Source organism: Argiope bruennichi, chromosome 1, assembly GCF_947563725.1.
Source record: "Argiope bruennichi chromosome 1, qqArgBrue1.1, whole genome shotgun sequence".
NCBI lineage: Eukaryota > Metazoa > Arthropoda > Arachnida > Araneae > Araneidae > Argiope > Argiope bruennichi.
The window spans coordinates 83498546-83524877 of record NC_079151.1 but is presented as its reverse complement, the minus strand read 5'-3'; the positions used below and the strand labels follow the sequence as shown (position 1 = coordinate 83524877).

The 26332-nt window shown below is 30.6% G+C and overlaps 1 protein-coding gene across 1 annotated transcript in view; it reads right to left on the bottom strand.

Annotated features, from left to right (window-relative positions):
* LOC129968431 (uncharacterized) overlaps positions 1 to 25689 on the bottom strand; it is a 134437-nt gene extending 108748 nt beyond the window's left edge. The window contains exon 1 of the mRNA XM_056082292.1: positions 25603 to 25689. Within this exon, the coding sequence (XP_055938267.1) occupies positions 25603 to 25677 (75 nt within the window). The 5' untranslated portion in view covers positions 25678 to 25689. The remainder of the gene's footprint in view (positions 1 to 25602) is intronic.
* Between the last annotated feature and the right edge of the window lie 643 nt (positions 25690 to 26332).

The window sequence follows — 26332 nt, the reverse complement described above, 5'->3', positions numbered from 1 at the left end:
TTTAATAAAATATGTATTATTACATAGTTACAAATTATACTTGTAATTTTATTATAAATGGAAATAAAATATGTAATATTACATATAAAATTGGTTTTATAAAGCATGCTTTTTATGCATTATTATGTACAGTTTTATAAAAAATATAACGCGCATCATGTTTTGCAATGATCGGCTCTTGCTTGTCCCCGTCTTGTGGAAGTACTTCCCTCGCGCATCCATCCCAAAGGGTGGTTTAAGAGATATATCACTGATAAGAATATTCGGAAAACACAGTTAATTCGCAGTTCCTTTTGTACTTCTCCAATGGTTAACACTTCCCTCCAATAATTAGAAAATTTGTAAAAAGGTTTAAAGTAATATTTTTTTCATGATAATATATGGAATTTTATCATGCCACTATTGAAGTGTAAAAGTGAAAATATGTTTTTGTATTCTTTCTCTAAATAATTTTTTGATTAAAAATGATTACCTCCCGGTAATAACCTTCTAAAATCCATTGTGATGTGAAAATCTAATCTGGTGTAACTTTGACACATTTCTGAAAAGCCCGTTGATTTTATTTTTAAAAAAATGAAAAACACAACACTGGAATCCGCTTGGTTAACAGACAGTTTTAACAGTAGATACAATTCCTGATAATCCGGCTACTAAAGAGTTATTTCCATTTATCAGTTTAAATTCGATACTGAAAAATTAATTTCAATTATTTATGCATCGAAAATATCAATAAAATTTAATTATTACTTCCATCTTATTTGAATTAATGTGTGCCTGAGAATTTCATTTTTATGCTTATTTTTTATTTTAAAGTGATGCAAAAATTATTTTAAAAAATAGTTATAATATTTTAAAACATTTGAAGCTTAAATTTTTCGGCATTTTAAATACAAAAAATACCTTTCCTGAAAATAATAATAAACAGGTGACCAGAAAGAAGTATCCCAGTAAGGTACTGTAATGTCTCGAAAACCACTGTATATAAATCCTTCAAACTTTGGGAATAAACAATACTAACAACCAAATTTAGAATATATATCTCTGTTCAGCCGGCGTCCTGGCACAAGGGTAGCGTGTCTTCCACGTGATCTGGGCGTCCCGGGTTCGAGTCCCGGTTTGGGCATGGTTGTTCTTCCGTTGTTCTGTCTGTGAGATGTGTGAATGTGCCCTCCTGTAAAAAGGGATTGCGCAAGCCAATGAGTGATGCGTGAGTAGCTAAGTCGTACTCTTGGCGCTAGTTGGAGCTATTATAAAAACAAGAGATGCTCCCCTTCCGGCTTAAATCGGTTGTCTTCGAACAGCGGGCTTGTTGTGTCGAACAGCGGGCTTGGCAAGTGCCATAAGAAATAACAGCATATCTTTTTTCAGCAATTGGAATAAAACATATTTATTCGTTCCTTTTTCAATAGTCTCAGTTTACTTTTGGGATGCTTTTTTTTAGTCACTGCATATCACTATTTAATTTAAACATGCATTGTAAACATATCAAGATGAAAGTAGATGGCAATGTCCCACCCGCCCTTTAAAGGAGTTTGATAATTCTGATTTCCAACCTTAATTGAAACAGTTAAGGTTTTAACATGCAAGTATTCCATGTAACAATCAATTAAAGGCAACTCCTTGACACAGCAACCCTATTCAAGCGGTATCTTTAACACCCACAACGTTAATGGCCCTGTCAACTGTTTGCGCTTGGAAACGCTCGTGACCGCTTAATTTGCTCGGTTGCAAATTAAGCAGATCAACGCTGAGTGATAAGCTTAATAATGCATTAAAATAATGTTAATGGTATTCAGAAACGTAGAGGAGATATCTCTTATCAGTGGGATCATGAGAATATGTCCATTTATATGATGAACACATCAAGAATTTCTCAGAATCATCCTTTTCTCCTATGAACTCCTATCGATATTCGAATGATTTTATCTCCTTTACAAATATGTAATGAATAGATAGACTTGAATCGAGGCATCTAGAATAATTAAAAAATAGGAAAATTCAAAGATATTGCTTTGTTAATTTTGATATTTGTTGTCAAAATAAGAAACAAATCGCTTTTCACATTCTTTTAATATACTATTAATTAGTTAAGTATTTTTGAAATAAACACTAATATTGTATTTGACGACATCTTTCTTTACCGGTTGAAATGAAAAATTTCTGAAATGTAAAAATACACTTATCAATGGTTCTAACCTCTTTTTATGCCCGGTGGCATAGTGAATTGATGTGTGAAAGACAAGGGAATATAGAAACACAAGCATCAGTCATGCCAGATCCTGCGAATACAAAATTTTACAGTGTTAATTTTTTTCTTGAATAAAAAAATATGATAAAGAGTGGTAAAATATAGACAATTCAAAATGTAGCGCAAAAGTAGTCTGAGCAGGTGATAGGCGCAAAAATGAATCACAAGCACAGTGTAATGGATAGCAAGATACACCATCTTATGAATCTGCATGATACATGAAAATGCAGAAATGACAAGATAAAAGCACCGATTGCAAATTCTATATCTGACAAATTTTAAGTGCAATTTACGTGTGGCAGACTACTACATATTCGGATACTTCGGTGGCGCGATACAAGTCTGATTAGATATCGTTCCATAAGCAATCATACGACAGCTCTTCCGTTGTCGTCAGCATCTATGCGCATGGTATATGCAAACTATCTCTGTATTTGTACATTTCTGTATATTCTTACACAGCCAGAATATATGTTTAATTTTTCAATCAATTTATAGCGCCGGGAATTAGCACTCATTTCTGATTTGTGTACTGTCATTTGTAAAATTTTCATGTTTTTTGCCTCCTCTAACGCTTAATATACTGAGTTTTGAGCAATTGTGCTGTTTACTATTTAAAGAATATCATTAATATTGGCAATTCCTTGCTTTAATCTAAATAAATGGATTTTAAATATGACAATGCATTATAATTCAAACTAATTACCAGATTTAAACGTTATATTTTAAATAATGTTTCAACTACGAAAATAAGCAATATATCAAAAAATTCGAGCAATTTCAATTGTCCAACAAGTTTTTTGAACTCTTGAAATGTCTTTTTAATAGTTCAACAAGTGTTCTAGATCTCCCTTCATTACTGGACACACATTTATAGTGTAATCCAATTTTCCCCAAACATATCAATATCTTAATGCTTCTAAAAATATTTTTAAAAAGGTTGATAATACGATTCTGGGGCTCATTCATTGTCCATTGTTTGGAAATATGTAGACAATATCTTTATTTAACTTCTGGAAAGCAGTAATCGCAAACGGTAAAAACTGACGACCTTAGGGATTGCCTTAAGAAATGGCCAAATTGCCATCATCGCGTCTGCTAACTTCATGCCGAGAATTTTCCACAAAACGACGCTTTATTTACCTGGTTCCCGCAGGAAAGTAACAATATGGAAATAAAAATGTAATACCCATTTCGTTTTTCTTTCAGTTAGCAATGAAGTGTGCATTTTTTGTTTTTGAAGTTACATCGTTCCGAAAATTATTATTAATTTTTGATTTCTCTATATTTAAACATGTTTCTGGCATTTTCCGCTATCAATTCCTGCATTTGCCAACATAAACAAGAAAATATTCGTTTAGGTAATTTTCATTTGTGCCTATTTCTTACCGATCAGGAATCATTTAGGTCTTACAGGAATTTTATGTCTAAAGAGGACCTGCTGGGCAGTAGAAAACTGTATGTAGTGTGACACTTTCTGAGATAAATGAGGTTAATGCACAGCGCATTAACCCGCGATGATCTTTCGGAAATAATAAATAAGAGCTGACGATTAGCCGGATGATAAATCGATTAAATGGAGCGTGGAGCAGCTCTAATGAGATAGCCCAGAAGCAAAGATCGATTTCGATTAAAATTAATCTAATGCTCTTCGGTTCATTAACCCTTCCGAGAGGTATTTTTTAGGTGCTGTACAACAGGTAGGTGTTTCATATAAAAGAAGATATTAGAAAACTTTTTTAAAATGCCATAAAAAAGTTTTTAAGCTTTAGTATTTGTTGCGTTGTTAAACTCCTAGAATTTCATTTAAAGTAGATCGCCAGGAAGGTCTATAAAAATGTAATCAAATCGCCAAATAAAGATTTTTATAAAAAGGGGGGGCTTTTATCTTATTTTTTTCAAAAATTCGCTTTTAAAGTTTTAAACATAAAATATCATTATTTTTTATTGACCATTAAACGTTAATGCTTCTTAATGGCCTCCTTTAATTCGAAAAATCACATATCGTTCTTAAAAAATGTGTATGATATCATATTCCTTGTAACAGACACAACAAAACTTAAGAAATTCCAACTACTTGATATTGCAAATTTTCGTTTTTCTGGTCTTTTGAATTCTGTTAACGTAAAATCAGAATAAAGTGTGAAATTTCGAATTCAGTATGGTTAATTATAAGTCACATCTTTAATCTGTAAGAAATTTTCTTCGTTGGTTTACATCCCTACTTTGTGCCCACTGTATCTCTTTCTATTATGTTTATTTTCCAATCAAATCCCCATATGTTTAAAGCACCTTCTCTTACTAAATGTAAATGCAATGTTTATATTTGGTTGTTGTTTCTGATGGCACTTGCCTTGGACAAGCCCGCTGTTACGAAAACGGCGATTTAAGCCGGTGGGGGAGCGTCTCTTGTTTTTTTTGTTTTTTTAAGTAGCGCCAACTAGGCCAAGAGTACGACTTTGCTACTTACGCATCACTCATTCGCTTGCGCAGTCCCGTTTTACAGGAGGGTACATTCACAGATCTCACAACTAGAACAACGGAAGAACAACCATGCCCAAATCGGGACTAGAACCAAATCGGGACGCCCACATCACAGGGAAGGCGTGCTACCCCTATGCCATGATGCCTGATTTTATTTGGTTAAATGTGAAATTTATAATACAGAAAAAAAGTGTACAATGTTTATTTATTAAAATTATTGCATTGCTTATTGAAATTGTTAAAAGTTTAAAATAAATCTTTATTGCCATAACTTAAAAATTACCGTTTTATGTTGCTATTTTTATTTTTAAAATAATTTTATTCAATTCGAATGTTTTATATGAATCGAACTTTCATTGTAACCACATTAGATTCGAATTAACCAAGCCCCAATGAATTTAAGTGATACTCGATATGGTTCAAGTTTGAGTGTATGAATGCAAGAGATTACATATGAAAATTAAGGGAATTTTACACATTTTAATTTATTTCTGATTGTTTCATCTTCGTAAACAGAGAAGTTCGGAATCTATTTTTCAACCATTTTCTACAATACCAGAATTATAGAAATTTTGTACACTTTTAGGATTTAATATTATTATTATTTAATCAAAACTTTTGAAAACGTTTTTTTTAAGCGAAACAAAACCAATAGCATAAAAAGAAGAACGTATTAATTAGACAAATTGTGTTAAAAAGACGTTTTGTAGTGTTAGATGATTATAATAATTATAATCGGTAAAGAGAAAGCTCATAGCATTTTGGAAAAAAAAATGAGTTTAATTTAATTGCGTTTTTATATCAAGCGAATAGCAAAGACTTGTAATGAATTTAACGAAAAAATATTAAAATATTTCATAATATTTATCACAATGAATAAAAAACAATGAACTATTAAGTATAAAAAATAAAAATAAAAATCCTATTTTTTAGTACTTTAAAAACTTCTTTTATTATATTTATTTTTTCTCTTTCTTTATTATATCCATTTATGTACCATTTATCATTACGGATAATGATTATTAATATCATTTTATGTAAAAGAAATATCTTTTACAACACATTCACTCCATTTGTATACGGCTTCTTTATTGTATTATCATCTTTTATAAAATGATGACATTTTCAAAAAATTAATTGAATCTTATAAAATAATATATCTTTAAATTATGGAAAAAAATAATACGAATTACAAAGAAAAGGAAATCAGACAGATTATCTTAATTTCTTTCGGACTGAAATAAAATAACAGAAAAGATAATTTTCATTCATTATAAAGATCTCATATGAATTCTAAACGAATAAAGACACATTTGTCATATTTTATGCATTATTTTATAAAGATAAATGCATAAATAAACGAGCATGACTTGTCTCCCCGAAACTTTCTAGTGTATTCTCTAATAAAGATGTTACCTCTTCGATTTGTATAAAATTGCGGACCTCAAACAAGGCCCCAAATGGCACGAGGGCTCAAATTTTCATTTTCAAGCGTAAGAGTTGGTTCTTCGTAGTACTGCAAAGAAAATGAATATTTGCGACATGCCTCAAATAAATAATAGTAAAGAAAAATAGATTTTTTGGCATATATTTAGCATTTTCATTGAATTCAGTTTAAGATGTTTTGCGATTAACTTTTGGTATGCGGTTAAGGTAAAACTACCAGAAATTCGAATGCGTATTTTGGGCATTTGTTTTCCGATCCATTGAAGTTAAAACTTGATATGGAAGTATCATTGTAGACACAAGATACTTCGTCAAATTATTATAAAGTCTTTTTGCTTTTGAATTATTGCGTTTAAATGCATGAAACAGTATAAAAAGGCAAACTGTTCCTTTGACAAATTTGGTTCAAAATTTTATCTATAATTTAGACGATAAAACTGTAAATCAAATTGCATTTGCCTAAGTTTTTTACGCTTTTGAATTATTTTATTCATACGCATATAAAAGTACATACCATCGGATGGTTAACCACTGAATGAACATGATTCCAACTTCGGCATGATCTACATTATAGATACTAAACTTCGGGTGAAATTTTATCTTCTAGTTATTTGCTTTGTAGTTTTCGAGTTGACTGTACTTGAACCGCCGATCCAGCAAATTTCCTCTGAAGGAATCTCATTCAAAATTTCAAAGAAGTCAACAAATTTGTTTTAAAGACCATATACCAAATTTAATCCATCTAGCTCAAATAGTTTTTGAGTTATCATGGCCACAGGTCCGAAACATGGAGATCTGACAAAATCTCGATTTCGAATTTTAACGATTGAAACATTTTATATTTATATATTCCGTATACGAGAAAATAATAAAAACCTTAAATCCGAAAATTGCTTTTGTCACGTATTAAGATAGATAAAGCTGTGAAGAAATCATGGAGAAGTATGGAAAAAAATTCTGTCCAGGAAAAAAAAAACATGCAATCATTACCAGTTATTCAATATACATTAATTTAACAAATTTCTTATAAAAGTAGAGAATACTGATACTATAGGAGTAGCAGAATTCTAAAAATATCCAATTTAACGCAGGATATTAATATGTACTACGCGTGATGAATCACCTTTAGGCCTCAGTGATGTCTTTGACAACCAAAATTAACTTACAAAACTTTAAAGATAATATTTTCGCAAACCAGATGTCTCAAATAATAGGTCTTATGAAGTTTCAAATAAAAGGAGATTTCGCAAGTCTTCAGACTAATAACTTCAATTCTTTATCCATCTTAAACGAAATAATTCTTTCAGTTTCTATTTTTAAAAATTCAACCAAATTTTTAAATAAATTCCATTGTGTCATTAAAAATTTCATCCATTGTGTCATTCCAATGTCATTAAAAAGAAACTTTTTTTACCAAATATCATTGTATGAAATACTGCATTTCCTGTCATTTATGACCTATAATACGAAGATCGATTGGCTGCTATTAAGATTATCCCATAGCACTTATTGAGACAGACATAGTAATAAATATTTCAATCACTTTTTAATAATCCGCAGAAGAAAACGATAAAAGGCAATAATGGAAAAAGCTGCTTAAAGTGTAATGTTGTATTCAGGCTAGAAATTACCAGCACATAATAAATTGCTTATTAATATATTGTAATCGAAAATTTTATTGTCTAAAGGCAGATATATAGTCGATGCCCGATTTATTCCTTAAAGTATCTATAGAACATATATTACCCTGAAGATTTAATTAAGTAGATCTTTTATAGAACAATACGACAGTTGTTTATGATGGATCTCACACTTTTAAAATATCGTCAGCTGATGAGGTTAACATTTGTAACAGTGCGTATGCCCTCCAAATATCATATTACAATTGGATAACTAAATGAATGTAGTATCGAAAAAGGACACCTGGTGATTTTTTGCAAAATTAATCTTAAAATTGGGACCGAAATCATCCACCACTATTAAAGTTCTATGAAGAAGAATATAGATAAAGGTGTAATAACAGCTCTTAAAAACTGGTGTCATATTGATTCAGAAGCCGATATTCATAACTTACAGTCACTATTTTGGTTTTTACAAATAATCATATATTACACAATTTATGATATCATATGAATTATTTATCAATAGAAAAAATTTTTTATAAAGAGAAGGTAAAATAAAAATGAGTATTTAGGAGTTACGCAAAAGGCTTAATCCTCCAGCTGCGTATTCCGCGCTTTCTGCAGGTTGGCAATCAGTCCATTTTCTGTTGCTTAGTTTTAGTTATATTAACGTCCCGTTTTAAGAAACACTAGTGATATTTTGGGACGGACCTCGTCATTTTGAACCGCGATCAGATGGCGAGTACGGCACCTGAGCTGGCACCCCCCCCCCCCACCTTCATCACACCACGCCACACCAGCAGGAGGACGTTTGGCCCTGGCGGATTTAACATGCAACAGACCCCTTTACACGACGGTTCTTCGGTGGAATCGGGTCTCGAACCTTAAACCCTACATCTCCCGAGCCTAGACCTCACTACCAGCCCACCGCGGCCCTTCATTTTCTATTGCATCCCGCGTTTTACGATAACAGATTTTTATTATATTATATTATTATCGTGTAACATATAGTATCAGTTCACTTTCTTTGAAAAGTCTTTGAACTTATTTGTAAACATCGCATCGAAATAGTGATTTTAAAGAATTACGCAGCCAGAGAGTTTAGACATTAGACATTAGGCAATGTGAAACTGTACAACATATAACTTCCTTATATGAACAATTGTTAAGATTCTTCACTTAGGAAAACCTCGAAAATGTTGGTTTTATTACAAGAAGATAAAATACTACAGAAAACCGTGCCTACTGAAAAATGTATTCTATTCGCACGTTGTTAAGGGCTATACTGGAAATAAGATATTTCCACTACTTTCTTAAGAAAGTGGAAGGGGAAACTCAAGAAAACGCGTTTTCGTTTCTTTTCACCGTAATTTAAACTATAGAGGTGTATTTCGTATGCGTTTCGCATACTAATCCAGGGAAACTTTATTCACAGCAAACTAAAATTCCTTCTCTATGTTTGAAATTGATGAGATTATCTTCCAAGTTTACACAATAAGAATATATGTTGCTGAATAGTTCAGCATGGTATTTTTTAGTTCTTTTTTAAAAGATTCGCTCTTATTGAATTTTTTGATTGCCAATATTTTTTTCTTTGAAATTCTTTCTTGTTAAGATTCAATCACCCATTTCGAAAATAGAATGCATTTAAAAGATATTTTCTCAGAAATAAATATTTTAGAGTGATCAACTAATCATTGGATTTGATTGTTGATTTCAAATCGATTATTTATTGTTGGATTCATTCTTAAATAGATGTGGGTGAAATGATTTAAAATTCCGGATCAATGATAATATTTTTCCTAACAAAGCTTTCCAAGCTGTCCAAAAAATCATCGACATCATTCTTTTCAACATTTCAAATCACTTTAATAATCAATCACTTAATAATCACCAATGATTTCATCAGTGAAGAAACATGGTTAAATGGAGTCCAAGATACAATGCGAGTTTTTCCTTTCAGTTTCATCAGTGGTTAAATAAATCGCACTTGAAATACTGTATTATATTTTCTCTCCTTTATCATATATGACTTTTTAAAAAGTGATAAATACTCCAACGTTTTGTCTTCATGTTGCTCTTAATGTTAACTAATGCTCCTTCATGATTCTACTGGTCAGTTCACGAGTAAAACATAAACTCAGATAAAACATCAACGATTAAAGGCCAATAGAACTAATTAAATAAATAACAATGAGTAGTTACATAGAAATTTCAAATTTTCATTAAATTTTGAGAGTTTTTCGTAGCATGTGCTCGTTTTTCTTTTCTTCTTTCTTAACTTCTTAGATAAAAAAAAAAGAGTCCATAAAATATTGAAACATAAATTTAACATCCACATTCCCATTAATGTTGGATGAAAATATACCCAAAACAGATTTTGTGTTGTTTCTTTTTGTGCCATTTATTTTAATCATTGAGAAAACTTCTAAAATTAAAAGCATAACAAAAATATTTTATAAGTATTTGAAAAGTTTCAAACTACTTTTTATGCGTTCCCTATCCATCACACAAAAACGTATTTGAAGGATATTATTAATTATTTTCGTTACCTAATACTTAATTATAAATTGATAAAGATGGGCATACTTTTACATTTTTCTAAATTTTTACACAATTCCAGAATTATTTCGAATTTTCTTGACACTTTAATGTTTCAACAACAACAAAAAAAAAGGATTCATAATTTTGTAATTAAAATCAATCTGATTATAAGTCTTTGAATATCTTTTTCAATGATTTTAGAATCGCCAAACTTTTTCCAATTCCAGGTAGCACCATATAAAATCAAATTCAATTAAGTGGTTAATAGATAAATAGCTGATAAAAATATCAAAAATACGTTGCCATTCAACATATATTACATAATAGCCTTTGACAACCAGCTGGCTCGGATGAATGCTCTCTAAAAGTTTCTATTAAATATTTGATATCAACTTGGTCTCTTAATAGCTTCTTCAAAATATTTTTAAACTTTGATAGTCATATAACTCATACTATTATAGAAGCCTTAAGATGTTCTGTTAAATGTACTATGTATCACTAATTTTCTGTCAGCTCCCATAAAATTTTAACCTTACGTTAAACTTCAATTAATACAAAAATATTTTTTTATGAAACCAAGCATATATTTTAAAAATGAGTGTAAAAACAGAATCGTTCGCCATTGAATTCTTATGTGCATTAAAAAATAATTTTCATAATGTAGGCAATATCTCAAAAAATTATTTCTCTGAATCATCAAAAATGCAAATTTTTTTTAAAATTAGATGTCGTAAATAACAATGTTTTATTTTGTTTCGATGCATTAATATATTTTAAAAAATTACGAAGTCTAAATTTAATACAATATTTTGGTCCTAAGAAATTATATTCTGAGAAATATTTTTGATACTCCAACTTTTAAATTTAAAAAAAAAATGTTTCTATCTTTTGCGATCAAATCTGACTGAGTCATGAATTCTGAATATTACAATTTTAGAATAATCAACATTTTCTTAATCTTATTCCAATCAGCCTTCGGAAATTCTGAGCTCTGATTGGCGTATATTCTTTGAGATTGTTGATAGGATGGTCTAAAATCGTGTTATTAGAAGATACTAAATTCAAATTTTCCTTATTCACGCAGTTTTAATTGCAATAGAGAGAACTTTTCTTTTTATTTATAACCTTTTCCAGCCAACTGGTTTCCGAGGGAATATTGGTTATATTTAATTTCATTTAAGTCATAATTTCAAGATCATGATTCTGCGAAATCATTAGGTGCAAAACCGTGCTATTCTAACTCTGTAACAAACGCTTTGTTTATTATGTACATGAATCTTTCTAACAGGGATGAATCCAATAATATCACAGCACTATTAAATTCCAAATGTCCAATTCATCTATCTTGTAAAGTTCGTGGTATTGTTCTCTAAAATTTTTATCCATCTCATAAACTACCCAGATATTAAACAGAATCCTTCTTTTTGAGCTTTGTACATTAGAAGAAATTCATAGGATAAGATAGTTCATGAAATAATGAATATGAATTCCATTGCCAAGTAAAAATGTAAACAAATACTGCAAAATACGTAAAAGTATTTTTTTTAAAAAAAGCCAAAATTCACCAAAAATTTGCATGATAAAAATATATAAATAATAAATCTCATAATAAATAAATATAATAATAATAAATATAATATATAATAAATAATATAATATATAATAAATATAATAATAAATAAATATTTCATAATAAATAAATATAACATTCATAATAAAAAAAATAATTTTTTTAAAATTTTAAAATGGTGTAAAATTTAATTTTTGTGAAATTTTAAAAAGTTATCGCAGAAAAACACTAGCATTTAACTTAATTTTTGAATAATGAAAATTTAAAAAAAAATCGCTCTGAAGCGCTCATCCCCGATTTCCAAGGTATAGATTTGCCATATTTAGTAGCTGTGATTCAAAAAGTCTGGTCTGTAGAGCCTCAAAGCACAGATACACACATTCATCTTTATTTTTAATATAAATATAAGCTTAGAAAATTTCAAATCTCTAGCACGAAGTGAATGAAAAAGCGATTACAAAATATCATCTTCCTAAACATGAAACAAATCAAGTTAAATAAAAATATTTAAAACCAATAAAAAAGATACAATAGAAGTCCCAAATTCAACAGAGTCGAAGACTGTCCATAAAATAAGATAACTTTCGAACAATATTCATTAGGGGTAATTCAGCTTCAGAGAATGAATACTAAATATTCAGCGAGCACAATGTCATTGAGGACGACATGAAAAGAGGCATCATATTGCCAACCATTATCCACGGCCAATACGGCTTTCTTTACGATCGCTCACAACGCATTATCGTTCCTTACTCTGATTATCATACACATAATGTCGTCCTTTTACTGGCTGAATGGTGCTGTTAGAAAATGTAAGTTTCTGTTCTAGTAAAAGTTACTTTAATCAGTATCTTTTCAATTTTAAAATTCTTAGCCAAAATCAGAATAGGAATTTGGAAAAACACAGTCTAGATCCATAAAATAAGAATATAAAACTTGGAAGTTAGTGAAAGAAATATAAAAGCGAATCGGGGTGTTTTTTTAATTTTAATTTTTTATTATTCATCATTTTAAAGTTAAGTTTTGGATCTAATCGAAGCAAGCCATGAAAATAAAGTCATTCGGAAATTTCATAAACAGTAAAATATCCAGATAACACAGTATGTTGCATATATTGTACAGTATTGTGAGAAATTATATTATATTATTCAACAATATTATACAATATTTTGTACAGTATTTAATGCCATATAATATTATACGTATGTCACTGGAGTATTTAATGAATTATAGGCAGTCAATTTGATGTTAGTTTGAGAAGATAGTCGATCTGTACAAAAATGTCTAGGTGACAAATAATTGTCGATTTTCAAATTAAGGACAAGCTGTTGCTTACAAAGTGGGAGTTCTGGTAAAACTGATTTATTTTTATTTTTAAATTATTTTATAAGGTGTTTTACTTAACATTAAAGATATCCTGAAATATAGACTGATACAGTTTATAAATATACAAAGTGTATCAAAAGTTCTTTACATATTTTAAAATTAAGTATAAAATGCATTAATTAATGGAAAAGTACAATTTGCATTAAAATACTATTTGTAATGTAAATTTTTTCCACAATAAGATTTTTAAAAAAGCAATTTGCAAATCAATCATAGAGATGGTGCTGTACCTTGAAATATTATAAAAATCCTAGATAGAAATTAAACAATTTATTCTTTCTCAAAGAATTTACTAAAGATAATATACCATATTGTACCATATAATCTACCATAATATGTGTACACCGGTTTTAGCACAAACTCTATGCAAACGGTGTGTGCCAGTATTGTTTAAGGAAGACTGGATTGAGCAATTTATGTAATTCGTGTTTAATAGTAAAATTATCCGCACATCTTATATGTATACAAAATTTATGAACTAATAGCGGCATCTATGGTATTCACCCCTTCTTTTGAGACTCAGCTCTACTAATAGACAAAATTAGGAACAATATCCTTTTATTAGAGAAAGAGCTTTTACCTCACGAGAAGAAATGTATTGCAAATTGCATCTTTCTATGCCAATTAATTAATTTTATATTTCATTTTAAAATATGTCAAGGACTTTAATAGCACACACACACACAAACACACACACACACACACACACACATATATATATATATATATATATATATATATATATATACATATATATATATATATATATATATATATATATATATATATATATATATATATATATATATATATATATATATATATATATATATATATATATATATATATATATATATATATATATATATATATATATATATATATATAACTGCCTAATACAAAACTGCCAATGGAAACAGTAAATAGCAAACACCAAATACTAATGAAAAACTCTTATTATAGCGACTTACAAATTTAACTCAAGGTGACCACCAACTTGATGTTCCATTAATTGCATGCGGTACACGAGGTATTCGACGGTGGATCACAGCATATCGGCATTTATTCGTCTGACATATAACGATATTTGATCTTTTAAAGTAGGAATGTCAGGAATATGTCCTTGATAAACAACGCTTTTCAAGGGAACCAGAAACGCCTCACAACCAGAAATTGCCAAGATTCAGATCAATGTCATCTGTTAATGGGTGTTATCTTATACGGAAAAAATTTCAGGATCTTACGCAATATCTTCTGCATCGTCGAGAATGGGGTATCTGTTTGTCGTGATATTAAACGTGCACTGCTGTTGCCCTGCTTATTAGCTATCGCCTGATCCATAACAGCCGTTGCAACTCCTTCAACGTGTTCCTTGATAACTTTATAACTTTACGTCCTTATAAGATAACTTTATAGCTTGATAACTTTACGTCCTCGGCCTGGTTGCACACCAAGAATTCCTATTGTTTCAAATCTTTCAACCATTCTTCGTAAGTTAGTTATGGTCATCGGTCCTCTATGTAAATGTTTTAACCGCCGGTATTCACGAAGAGCAGCACTTGCATTTTTATCCCGCTGATAAAAAAGCTTGACTAATAAGGCGCATTTACGTAGTGACAACGCAATCGACAGGCGAATTCTTGCAGAAGGACATAAATTTCCGCAACCCTTCCCTTTATCTTCTATATCATGTCACAAAGTACCCGTATAAGCAAATTACATAATAAAGTTTTCGATTGCAGCGCCAGGATTTTCCCTATCGGCGTTTTTCAGTACTAATTTTTTTTCTTGATAAATTGAAATCGCATACTTTAATGTGTATGGTGGCCAAATTTTGTTATATTTCGTCCATTAAATAGCACACTACACGGCTCCGAACACCTCCTGTTATTTCTTGATCACCCTATATATGCTACTGTGCTACTTTAATAAAAGATTAAATCTACTAAAAGAGTTATATTCTTTTATTCTTTCACTGTGGGGAATTCTGTTTCCTCATTTAAAAATGAACTAACGAAAAAGGCTCCGAAAGTTATAATTATTTTCATATCTAATGCACAAAATTTTTCCAAATGAATTTTTAAAACGAAAAAGCGAATGCTATTTTAAATAATTTTTAATAACCATAACTTATATTGAAATAACAAAACTCTTATTGTTAGATAACATCTTCGGAAAAAATAATAAAATGAAATCAATTACAGAAGCTGGAAAAATTACAAGATCGAAAAACAAAATACTAATAATTTAGTTCTTGTTGTTGGCAATTTTTTAAACGTTTGAAAAGAAAACACAAAATTAATTTAAATATATAAAACAGTGAGTAATGATAAATAATATATATTATAAATGGGACCATGTTTTCGGTATTATGGCTCTTGATGTGGCAATATCAGGGTAATGATCCAGGAGAAGGGAAAAAAATATTTCAATTCCTTCTTCTATCATTTTATCTTCTTTTTATCTGGAAGCAAAACGCTTCCGCCTCCTTACTATTTTCATAAATTATGACCTCGCTCAACGCAGAAAGTGTTGCACTTGTTTATGCTGACAGGAGAATTAAAATTTCCTTACGAGGAACTGAAAGCAAAATAATTTATTATGAAAGCTTTTTAGAATGGTATTTAGCATTTTTCAAAAGTAAATGGAAGCATATGTTACATTTTTCTGCTATAAATCATACGGGAAATTATTTTCCTTTCAAATTTTAGCACTGTTGTACTTCCAGAATATTAATTTTGTGGTAAAATAAATTTGCAAATGTTTAAATGGATTCTTTCCTATATTTAATAAACTGCTCTATTTCCAGTTGGATTATTTGCGGTAAAAAATAGCTTAGAAGAAAGCAGCAGTTTATTCCCAACGGTTGAGTGGGAATAAACTGCTACCAAAAAATGATGGAAAATACTGATACTGTATTTTCTAATTTTCTCCAAATGTCAAATCGCTTTCTTAACTATTACAGCTGCAATTATGAAATAACTATATAAGAATGTTTCTTCCTGTGGCATATAGATAACTATAATCTCGCTTATCTCGGTTCCTAATGGACGGATCGGGAAAATTCTCGATGTTTCGGGTATAATCTATTTTGGCACCAAAGTCGCCAAATTCGTCGCCAAGTCTCCAAATGGTCGCCATGTTCGTCGCCAAGCTCGTGGACCTCCGACGCGATACCCGGACTCCGTCTAATACAGATGACTGTAAAACTGTCTTTCTGATGATGGAATCAACTATGCTAGGAAGCCGCATGACAGATATGTAACAATATATATATGTGTGTGTGTGTGTGTGTTTGTGTGTGTGTGTGTGTGTGTGTGTGTGTGTGTGTGTGTGTGTGTGTGTGTGTGTGTGTGTAATTATGTATTTTTGAGAAAACAGACGTAGAATTCTTCAACAATTTTTAGTCTTCTTGCTTTCAAGGAATAGCCGAATTTTAATTTGTGTCAAGATATCTTTACTAAAGCCACGCGAGAGTATGGTGCAGCATATCGAATAAGAAGACATAAAGCAGGAAAATGAGAACGTGAGAATGTATTTGGAACTTATATAGTTTCAGAAAGGAATCTGCAGGCTCATCGTTTTAGTTTCACGAGTAAAAGGTTAGCCCTCGCAACTTAGAAATTAAGGTTACAGTGAAGATGGAGTTAGATTAATATTTTTAGAACATAAATTAATTGATGGATCCTATAGATGTTATCCTATACATATATTTACTCATATAGAAGTGAAAGGCGTTTAATATGTAAGACACTGAAAACATTTTTATTATTACTGAATAAAAGAGTCCATTTTTAAAGCGCTGAGATTCTCAGTATACTAAATATTACTTCTGTAAATTTTATATATATTTTTTTCTTTTTGAAGGTAGTAGAGACAGAAATAAGTAGATATGGTATTCGAATGAGAATGCGAAAATGGCTTTTTGAAGTGATGATGAAATAGTAAAACCACGGATTTTTTTTTCATTAGAATATATTGTTACCAACAATTATTCTGCTGAAACTCGAACGGATTCGCCTGTAGTAGTGTATGGTGACATAGTCAGCAGGTTGCAATAGCAAATAACAATGTTATCGACACGAAGATACTGGCAACAAAACTCAGCACAGACGTACACAAGCAATACACAACAGCACTTTCAAGAAATAGCAGTCCACAAGTAGCAATCGGCTGTAAACAACCACAAAAGCACACACAGTGGTTAGATACAACTCAGCAGGAATAGAGAATCCATGTAGTTATTCACTAAGGTCTCTTCAAAATCCTACTCTTCTCCACTATATCTTCACTTTAGCTGTACCCACCTACTAAAAGACTGGCTCTCAACACACGACTTGATGCTGCTTCAATATTAAACTCCAAGATGCGGAGCACGGCTAAGTTCTTAATCCACTGATTTCTTGAATTCTACTCAACGCTTGCTCTTCGCTGGACTGATCCAACTAACTCATCGTCAACTAACTATACGACTCTCCATATGACTGATTTCGGCTTGGAATGCCGGCCTTTTACAGCTTCTGTATCAGGGTACAGATGGTTCTCAAACAATAAAGCATAACTCGCCTCCTAGTAGTCCCATTGCCAAAATTCCTGAAGATTCTAGAATAAATCATTTTGTCGTCAAATAAGTATCCATTTTGTCACCAAATTATCGCCAAGTTTAAAGCCAAGCCCGGGGATCTTTGACCCGGCATGCGATCAGCATCCAATAGAGCAGATCGTAAAACTATCTTTCCTACTATTAGAAACAACTGTGCTGGGAAGCAGCATTACAGATTCGTAGCAATATTTATCATCAACATCTATCCCCCGTTTGGGTGGAATGTTGATGAACTTTGGAAAACCTATATGCTTAATAGGAAAGTTCTGCATCGGTGATTGGAAAGCATTCATAGTCATACCTTCTACCCCGTCAGTCAACTAAGTCGGGCATCATTCTACAATTTTTTTTAATTCATAAAACGCATAGTGAATTTTATATTAATGGCGAAGTTATTCCTTATTGCTACAAGAATCTGCGCAATATCTTCTCGAGGCTATTCGATATTCTGAATGTCTTGTTCTGACAATATTGTGAAGATATCGTAACGGTATTAATATTTTGAGCTTGTGGTGAATAGCATATAAGCCAGTTAACAGCTCTTCTACCCGAACATCTGTTTTGGTATAATGGTTATGTTACTGGACAGCGAACCACAAGTTCCCAGGTTCTATCCTTCGCTCATCACATATCGCTAAATTGGTGACCTCGGACGATAAACCTTCAATCTTCGTAACAACTCTTGTGGCGCCATCTACCCACAACCAAAGTCGTCAGACTCACTTGACGCAGCAACACAAAAAGGCCGCAGCAACCAAAGTCACCAGACTCACTTGGCGCAGCAGCATCGGCAACCATTCACCCACACACACACACACTCGCTACTCAAATGGGTACAGCGCATTAGAAACAGCTAAATAGATCACCACTCAATAGCCATATCGTTCGTCTCACCTCCAACTCACTGCAGGGAGAGTCTGTGGTGAATAACATATAAGCCAGTTAACAGCTCTTCTACCCGAACATCCGTTTTGGTATAATGGTTATGTTACTGGACTGCGAACCACAAGGTCCCAGGTTCTATTCTTCGCGCATCTCAATCCCCTAAAAGCTAACAAAGTATCTCGGCCTCAGAGACAGAAATGCAATATTAAAATACATTGCTTAAAAAAACTAAGTATACTCATATAATGCAAAATCTGCTTGTTTTGATTGCCTCTGCCTTTCAAACTATTTCGCAATTAATATTATTTTAACATTTCTATGTGTTTCAGCTTAGTGTTATATTACGAATTACTTGACAGAAAATTTTAAATATTTCACAAAAAATAGAGAAGAAAGATGGCAAATGGTTGTCTTTCTTCCTTGCTTTCGAAATACTTTCTTCTTCCTTTCCAGATTTAAAAAAAATCGTAGTAGAAGAATACATCGGATTTTTTTTTTCATTCGGTCAAGATCTTTCTATTCATACACAGACATGTTTCTATTCATGTTAGACATCTCGCTGAAGAACTTACAAAAGAACAACTTAATAATGTTTAAGATTAATGGCTGTTATTTTGTTTTAGACTGAAAAAATTTTAGAAAAAGTGCCAAATGCAATAAAAAAATTAATTAAAGAGCCAAACTAACAAATTCTCAGAGAAAAAAAAAGATCAAATCATTCCTCAGTTAAGTGTATGTACACACTTAAAACTTCGAAAATCGTTCAAAATATCGAATATTTTTTATTGCTTAATAATATTCTTTGATCCCTTAGCTTTCAAACGATACCAAGATGTTGTCAATATTCGAAATATGTCTCAAGTTATAATTATTTTTCTTGAGGTGCTTTCATTAAAAACTCTAGTTACGGTGTTTTTAAAACTCATTTTATGAAGAATGCTATTTTCCACTATGTTGCTTCATTCAAACAATCATAACTCAACAAGAAATGAACCAAATACAATTATTTATATATCGAAATTATCTGTATTAAATAGCGGATGTTTTGTGCCTCAATGAAAGTTATATTTATAGAAATAAATTTTTAATAGCTGTTTAAAAGTTAAAATGACAGAAAAAATCTCGCTTTTTCTATTCATCGATGATGAAAAAATTGTTTAAAAAAAACTATACATTTTTATAACTTGTTTGAGGCAGACAACATGAAGACTAATATTAGGCATAATTTCCAACTAGAATTGTGTGTCTGTACAAATTAGAATTTAAGATATCATGTTTCAAAAAACATACTAATTTGCTCATTAAATATTATTTAATTAATTAATAATTAGTGTAATATGGTTTTTTCTCACTGAAATGAGTTTAAACATATATTAATAACCTTCTGTGAAAAAACTGGATTTTTAAAGTTAAAATTTTAAAAAAAATCTTCAAGTGTATACGTACACCTTAAGAGTATATCGTACATTTTTTTTTCATGTCTACAATATCTTTTATCGTAAAAGAAATATAGAAATAAAATATTTCTTTTATTTCGATGTACTTTTCTAATTTTAGAAAATAAATTTTACTATTCAAATTTAAGGATCAAAAGTTTTCATCTGTTCCGAGATAGAATAAATTAAAGAATGTCCCAAAATGAACGCAAGATTTGAGTTTGCCCCCATTCGTGCAGTAAAGTGTTGGCGACCCTATTGAAAAACAATTTGACAGCTGATAATTTAGGATTAGTAAAAATGGAGCGTTACATGATAGAACAACGTGTTTCCATTGTTGAGCAATATTTCAAAAAATAATGAAAGTTTGGAGGCCACAGTTCAAAAATTTGAAAACTGGCCCCTTAGATCGTGTAATTTAACGCCATTGTACTTCTTTTTATAGAGTTATTTGAAGCCAAAGGTCTATGCCAACACGCCCATAGGAACATGTGCATTAAAGAAGAAAAATCAATGCTGCATCAACGAAATTCAGAAAAATGGATGCAAGATGGTCATGGAAAATTTCTACAAAAGAGTGCATATGTGCCAGCAAGCCGTGGAGGCCCTTTGCCCAATGTTTTATTCCATACATTATTCCTATCCTGTATACTTTATAATTCAATAAAAATATAATAATTTAAAGAAAAAGAACTGTGTTTTTTATTTAACTCACATTTTTCGTTAACAGGTTGTTATATCGTGTAACGCTCCGTTTTTACTAACCTTAAACTATCAGTTCCCAAATGATTTTTTTAATAGGGTTGTCAATACTTGACTGCAATTACGAGAGAAAAAATGGTGGAGTCTTGGAATCAAGAATTTCTCCTTTCAAATAAAGGGAGTTTAACAAAGAAATTTTTTCTATCCATTAATAAGAGACTATCATGCCATCATTTTTATACTAATTACAAAATAACCCAATTTCTAACTGGTCATGATAACTTTAAAAGTTATTTGTACAAATTTAATTTGTTTCCGTCATCTTCCTGCGATTGTGATATTGGTGGGAAGGAAAATGTTGAACATGTGCTCCTTCTATGTTCCAAGTTTGTCAAAGAAAGACAGATCCTAAGACTGGCTCTCAAGCATATGAATATAAATTGGCCAACAGAGTTTCACCTACTTATTTCCACTAGAAGTGCTTTTCAAAATTTCTGTAAATTTATTGTTGACATCTGTAATCCTTCATAACTGTTAAATTTTCTTATTTTTCTTTTGTAATGTGTTTCATACTTACTTCTGTAAGCCCCGTGTGATACTTTGTGGTGCACGAGGGTTTTATAAATGTTCAATAAAAAAAATTAAAAAAAAAATACTTGACTGCACGAATGGTGGCAAATTCAAATCTTGTGTTAACTTTAGCATATTTTTTTATAGAAAAAAAACCAGAAAAGATGTTTCATGAAAAAAGCAATCTCAAAGAATAATGCTGTAACCTTTTATTTATTTTTGCAATCTACAAATGCCACAAACAAAAAGATAATCGAAAGGAGGCGATCTTCTCTTTATTTATCTTTCAGATAGAGTACGGTTATTTATTTATTTTATAAATCGTGCCCTTCATTTACTGCAGATGTAAAGGTTAATTGATGGATACTGAGGTTCAACAAGCATTTTCCAGACTTGGTCTAAGTATAAAATGAGACTGGGTGAACGCCAAAAGAAAAATAATAAGGAGAATAGTAAATGCGTTTGTTTTAGCAACGGGAAAACATACATTTTTTTCCTCAGAATTTAAAAGAGAATCAAGATATAAAATCTCTTTTTTTTTGCTTCACTTGAGAGTGAATCTGTTTGAGTTTAATTAATATCTATCTGTTCTTAGATGTAAAAAGACGAAAAGAAATGAACTTTCTTTCCAATTTTCAAACGAAATAGAACGAGATGTGATTTTTCTTACGAAATAGAAAAAGTTCTTTAAAAAAACATATGTTTTTTTATGATCATTTCATTTTATTATTAAGTTTCTCTTTTCTGATTAGCAAAAACGTTTTGCTTTTCACTTTTTACTTCTTTATATGCGTAGTATAGATATAGTATAGAAGTGGTCAAAAAATTAAAACTCGAGATTTTGACGAATCTCCATGCTTAGACCTCCTTAAAATTGAAAAATGCATTTTTAGAAAATGTTCGTCCGTTTGTCTGTCTGTCTGTCGGAAGAATTCAAAAGCTCTTGGAGTTAGACGGATGAAATTTGGTATATGGTCTTTGAACCAAAATTACAATTTTTTTAATCAAATTTTGTGTAAAATTTGTTCAGGGAATGTTCGTTTATCCAGTTATGCGAATATAAGTTAACATGATAGTTACAAAATGAAAAGATTTAGATAGATAAAATTCGGTACACAGAGTTAACATCTATGTTGTAGACACCTTTCAAATTTTGAGTTAAATACAATGAGGGGTTGACAGGCTGTCTGTCTGTATTTTCAGAAACATATGAACGGAATTTTGTAACTATAAGCGTAGTTTTTTAACAAATTTTTATTTCAATCGATTGGAAAAATCTCATCTAAAATACAGATTGGATTTTCAGATGTTATTAACCACACGCCAGGGCTTAGTCTGCAAAAAACTCGCCAAGGTCAGTAAAAATGTTAAATTCACGCGAAAGGTTAATATAACGTAACTATTGTAAGCCAATGCCACGTAAGGCCTCTTTTCTGGAATAACACCTTTATTAGAGAGTTTGCGAGAAAGTTTTTGAGAGTCCACACCCACTGGTTTTTTTAAATACTCTACGCCAGAAGAAAGGATAAATTTTGTTTGTTTCAAATAATTATTTATACGACGAAAAAAATAGAAGCAATCGCATTTCTAAGAGAAATAGTTATTATTTAATCTAATAATGGTGCTTAATGATGATTACTAAAGACGGATTAGCAAATTAGCGAAATTTCTAATTTGTTGAGAAGACAATTTTCACAAACAATATAAATTACATGATCGTCCTGAGAACAAATCGAGCTCATTTTTAATTTCGCACGTAAGGATGCACTTCTTTTTTTCACACGATCAAAAATTAGGTCACAGTAATTTATCATCTGCAGTGTGATTCGAAAAGATGAGGCACAAATTTTAAGACTAGGTCAAACAAACCAAAAAGAAATAAGTTTTGGCTAGAGAATATTGGGGGAAACGTTAAAGAGTTGGGCAAAATGTTAACGCTTAGGGTAATGCTTGTCCTAAGGTGTTTGAACAATTTCACTTCACTCAACGATGTAATGGAAGTAAGATAAAGTTTTATAACACTGGGGAGACAGCGGATCTATTTTGTATCTAATGGAAACTAGCACGCAGTACTGTATTGAAAGATTTTTAAATATATGTATATTAAAATATGAATGTTCACGTATTTAATTAAATGAAACTCATTCTTTCACATTCAATTTTTAATCAGCCATTAATAATCAGTTTCACAAATTTTTCAGTTTCATTTCAAAAGATTTTTATGGTTCTGACATCTGTTTTGATGAAAATTAAGAGCTGCTATTTCAATTTAAGCAAATCGACTCTTTATATCACCCTCACATAATATTTTTGCCTGTCTTCTCATGTAAATATGGATTATTTTACATAATAAACTATATAAAAATTATTTCTATCAATAAAATAATTCTTATATTTTACCTTTCCTGAAAGTTTGCTGGAAAATTCTCGAATTATTCTCTTTATAATATTTTTTTAAATTGTCTATTTTAAAATACGGAAGTTCCAGTTAATATTTTTAAGCTCTTTTGTCTTTAAAAAATTGAAACCCACTTACTATAAAGATAGCAGTCCTACATTTTGAGTGGCAATACGTTTCGTTATTTATTGAAATAATTTTTCATGAAATCGATTGTTGAATCATTTGAATTAATGTAGAATCAATCATTTTTGAATTTTTTTTTATCACTAAACAGTTGCAATCATCTAAATATATGGGTTTTTTCAATAGCCAAAATAACCCGATTTGCATGATTTATTTCTTGAACTTTTACCACCTATGATGAAAGAAGAATTTTACAGACATTTAGAAATTTTTAGAACCTGGTTTTTCAAATTGGAGTAGAAAACGATTTCATTACTCATACTTTCATATAAATTAATTCTTTATATATACATTTCATACTTGATTTTCATTTAAATTAATACACATTGCATTTAAGAATAATTTAAGAAATGGCAAATCATTAAAAGTAAACAAAATCACACCATTCTGCAGTTTTATTTTATATTCCTGAATTTAAAAAATTAAGTTTAAACTACTAAATAATAAATCATATCTATAATTCAATCCGCCGAAAGCATATATAAAATGTCAAAAAGGTTTTTTTTAAATAGATAGGCGTGAAATCTTTTAAAAAAAAGCGAATGCACATTCTTTTCGACTTACTGCTTCTGCTACATAAGACTTCAAAAAATAAATTTTAAAAAATAAAAATTAATTTTAAAATGTATTTTTGCTTACAGGAAGTAGAATAGAGTATATAATATGTATTTCTTCACATTATGCACAGATATTATGCATATATAAATTGAAATTTTGTGTCATATGCATAATTTAGATAATCTGTGTGAATAAAAATACGGCCATTTATGCATACGTCCTTTCATTCGGAACGAAATTTGATCGATCGTACGTGCATACTACTGTTGCAAATGGTTTAAGAAATGACATAGATAGTGTTGTTAACAGTGATTTTATTGTCTGAAAACTGTGATAGCGTAACCTTAAAAAAAAAAAAGAAATGCCTTTAAATAATTATTTTGCGTTTAAAAAAAAGGAAGATTGCTTTTAAGTAAAATAAGAATCATTTTAATGAATTTTAGTGACAAGCAGCTACGTTTAAAATCAAATTGCCTTTAAGAAAAAAGCTATTCAACAAGAATTGCAAAGTACTGTGGTTTCTATAAATTTGTATAGAACATAAAAATCTCTTAAAATCATGAGTTTATCAATGGGAACAACATTTAGCATTGACAATTATATATTTTTAAGAGACTTGTAATTAATAATTTAAAATAATTAATAACTGCATGAAACAATCTTTAAAATCTTAAAACTTTACATAAATAAAGATAAGTTGTTGTTTTTTTATAGTCTCCTTAAAAACTGCATTTTTCTTAAACGCATTTGTTTTAGTAACCTTTTCAAATCCATAACATCCCAATTTCACATCATTACCCTGTCTCGTGGTTATATAACCAATAAATGTCAACTTCTCTAATTATCTATATTTTTTTATTGTGAAACTTCTCCAAAACTGATGATACTGCATCACGTTTTCTTTCCCACAATGAGAACTTTGTCGAGTTGGGAAACTTTGATATGGGAAGAGAGGGATACGTACCAGGGTGAAGATTCCGCTGGCGAAGCTCCCCTTCCGGACGGATCGCCAGCAGCAGCATCGAGTCAGCAGAACCATCCTCCTGGCCGGACTCTTCTCCGCGTTCTGCCGGATAGTCCAATTCACTCTCTGAAAGGATAGGCCTGTTTGCGCAAACGCGAGGACTTCACTGCTGGCATACGCCCGTTCATTGATGGCAATGCATGAACGAATAAATAATAGTTTCACAACTAGTATTTGTACTACTTCTAAAAAATTTTTTTTATCTTCAGTTCGTTGCAAATCTTTAAACAAACCGTCGATCATTATTTCTTTAGTAACTGGTGAAACAGTGCGTGTAAAGCAAATGTGATGGAATAACTGATGCAATTAATTACATCATTTGCTATTAAGAATCGAGTTTCAATTTTGAACATAATCATCATTGCATTTATGTAATCATATCCTTTAATCTAATTTAAATTTTAATTAATTAAAAAAATTTATCTTAATTTAACCCATATTAACTTCATTCTAAAATGTTCGCTTATTTCCTGATCCAATTCCTCCTTTTTTATTTAATTAATCCTACACGCACTCTATAAAACGCTATCTCAGCATTTTCTCACGCTCCGAATGAAGGAATAAAAATTCTTAACGTTTACCGCATTCTTTTAAAGATACCTATGTTCCCCTTTTCTAACTCGACAGTTTTCAATGAAATTCCTATCAAAATTTCATCTTAAAAACTATT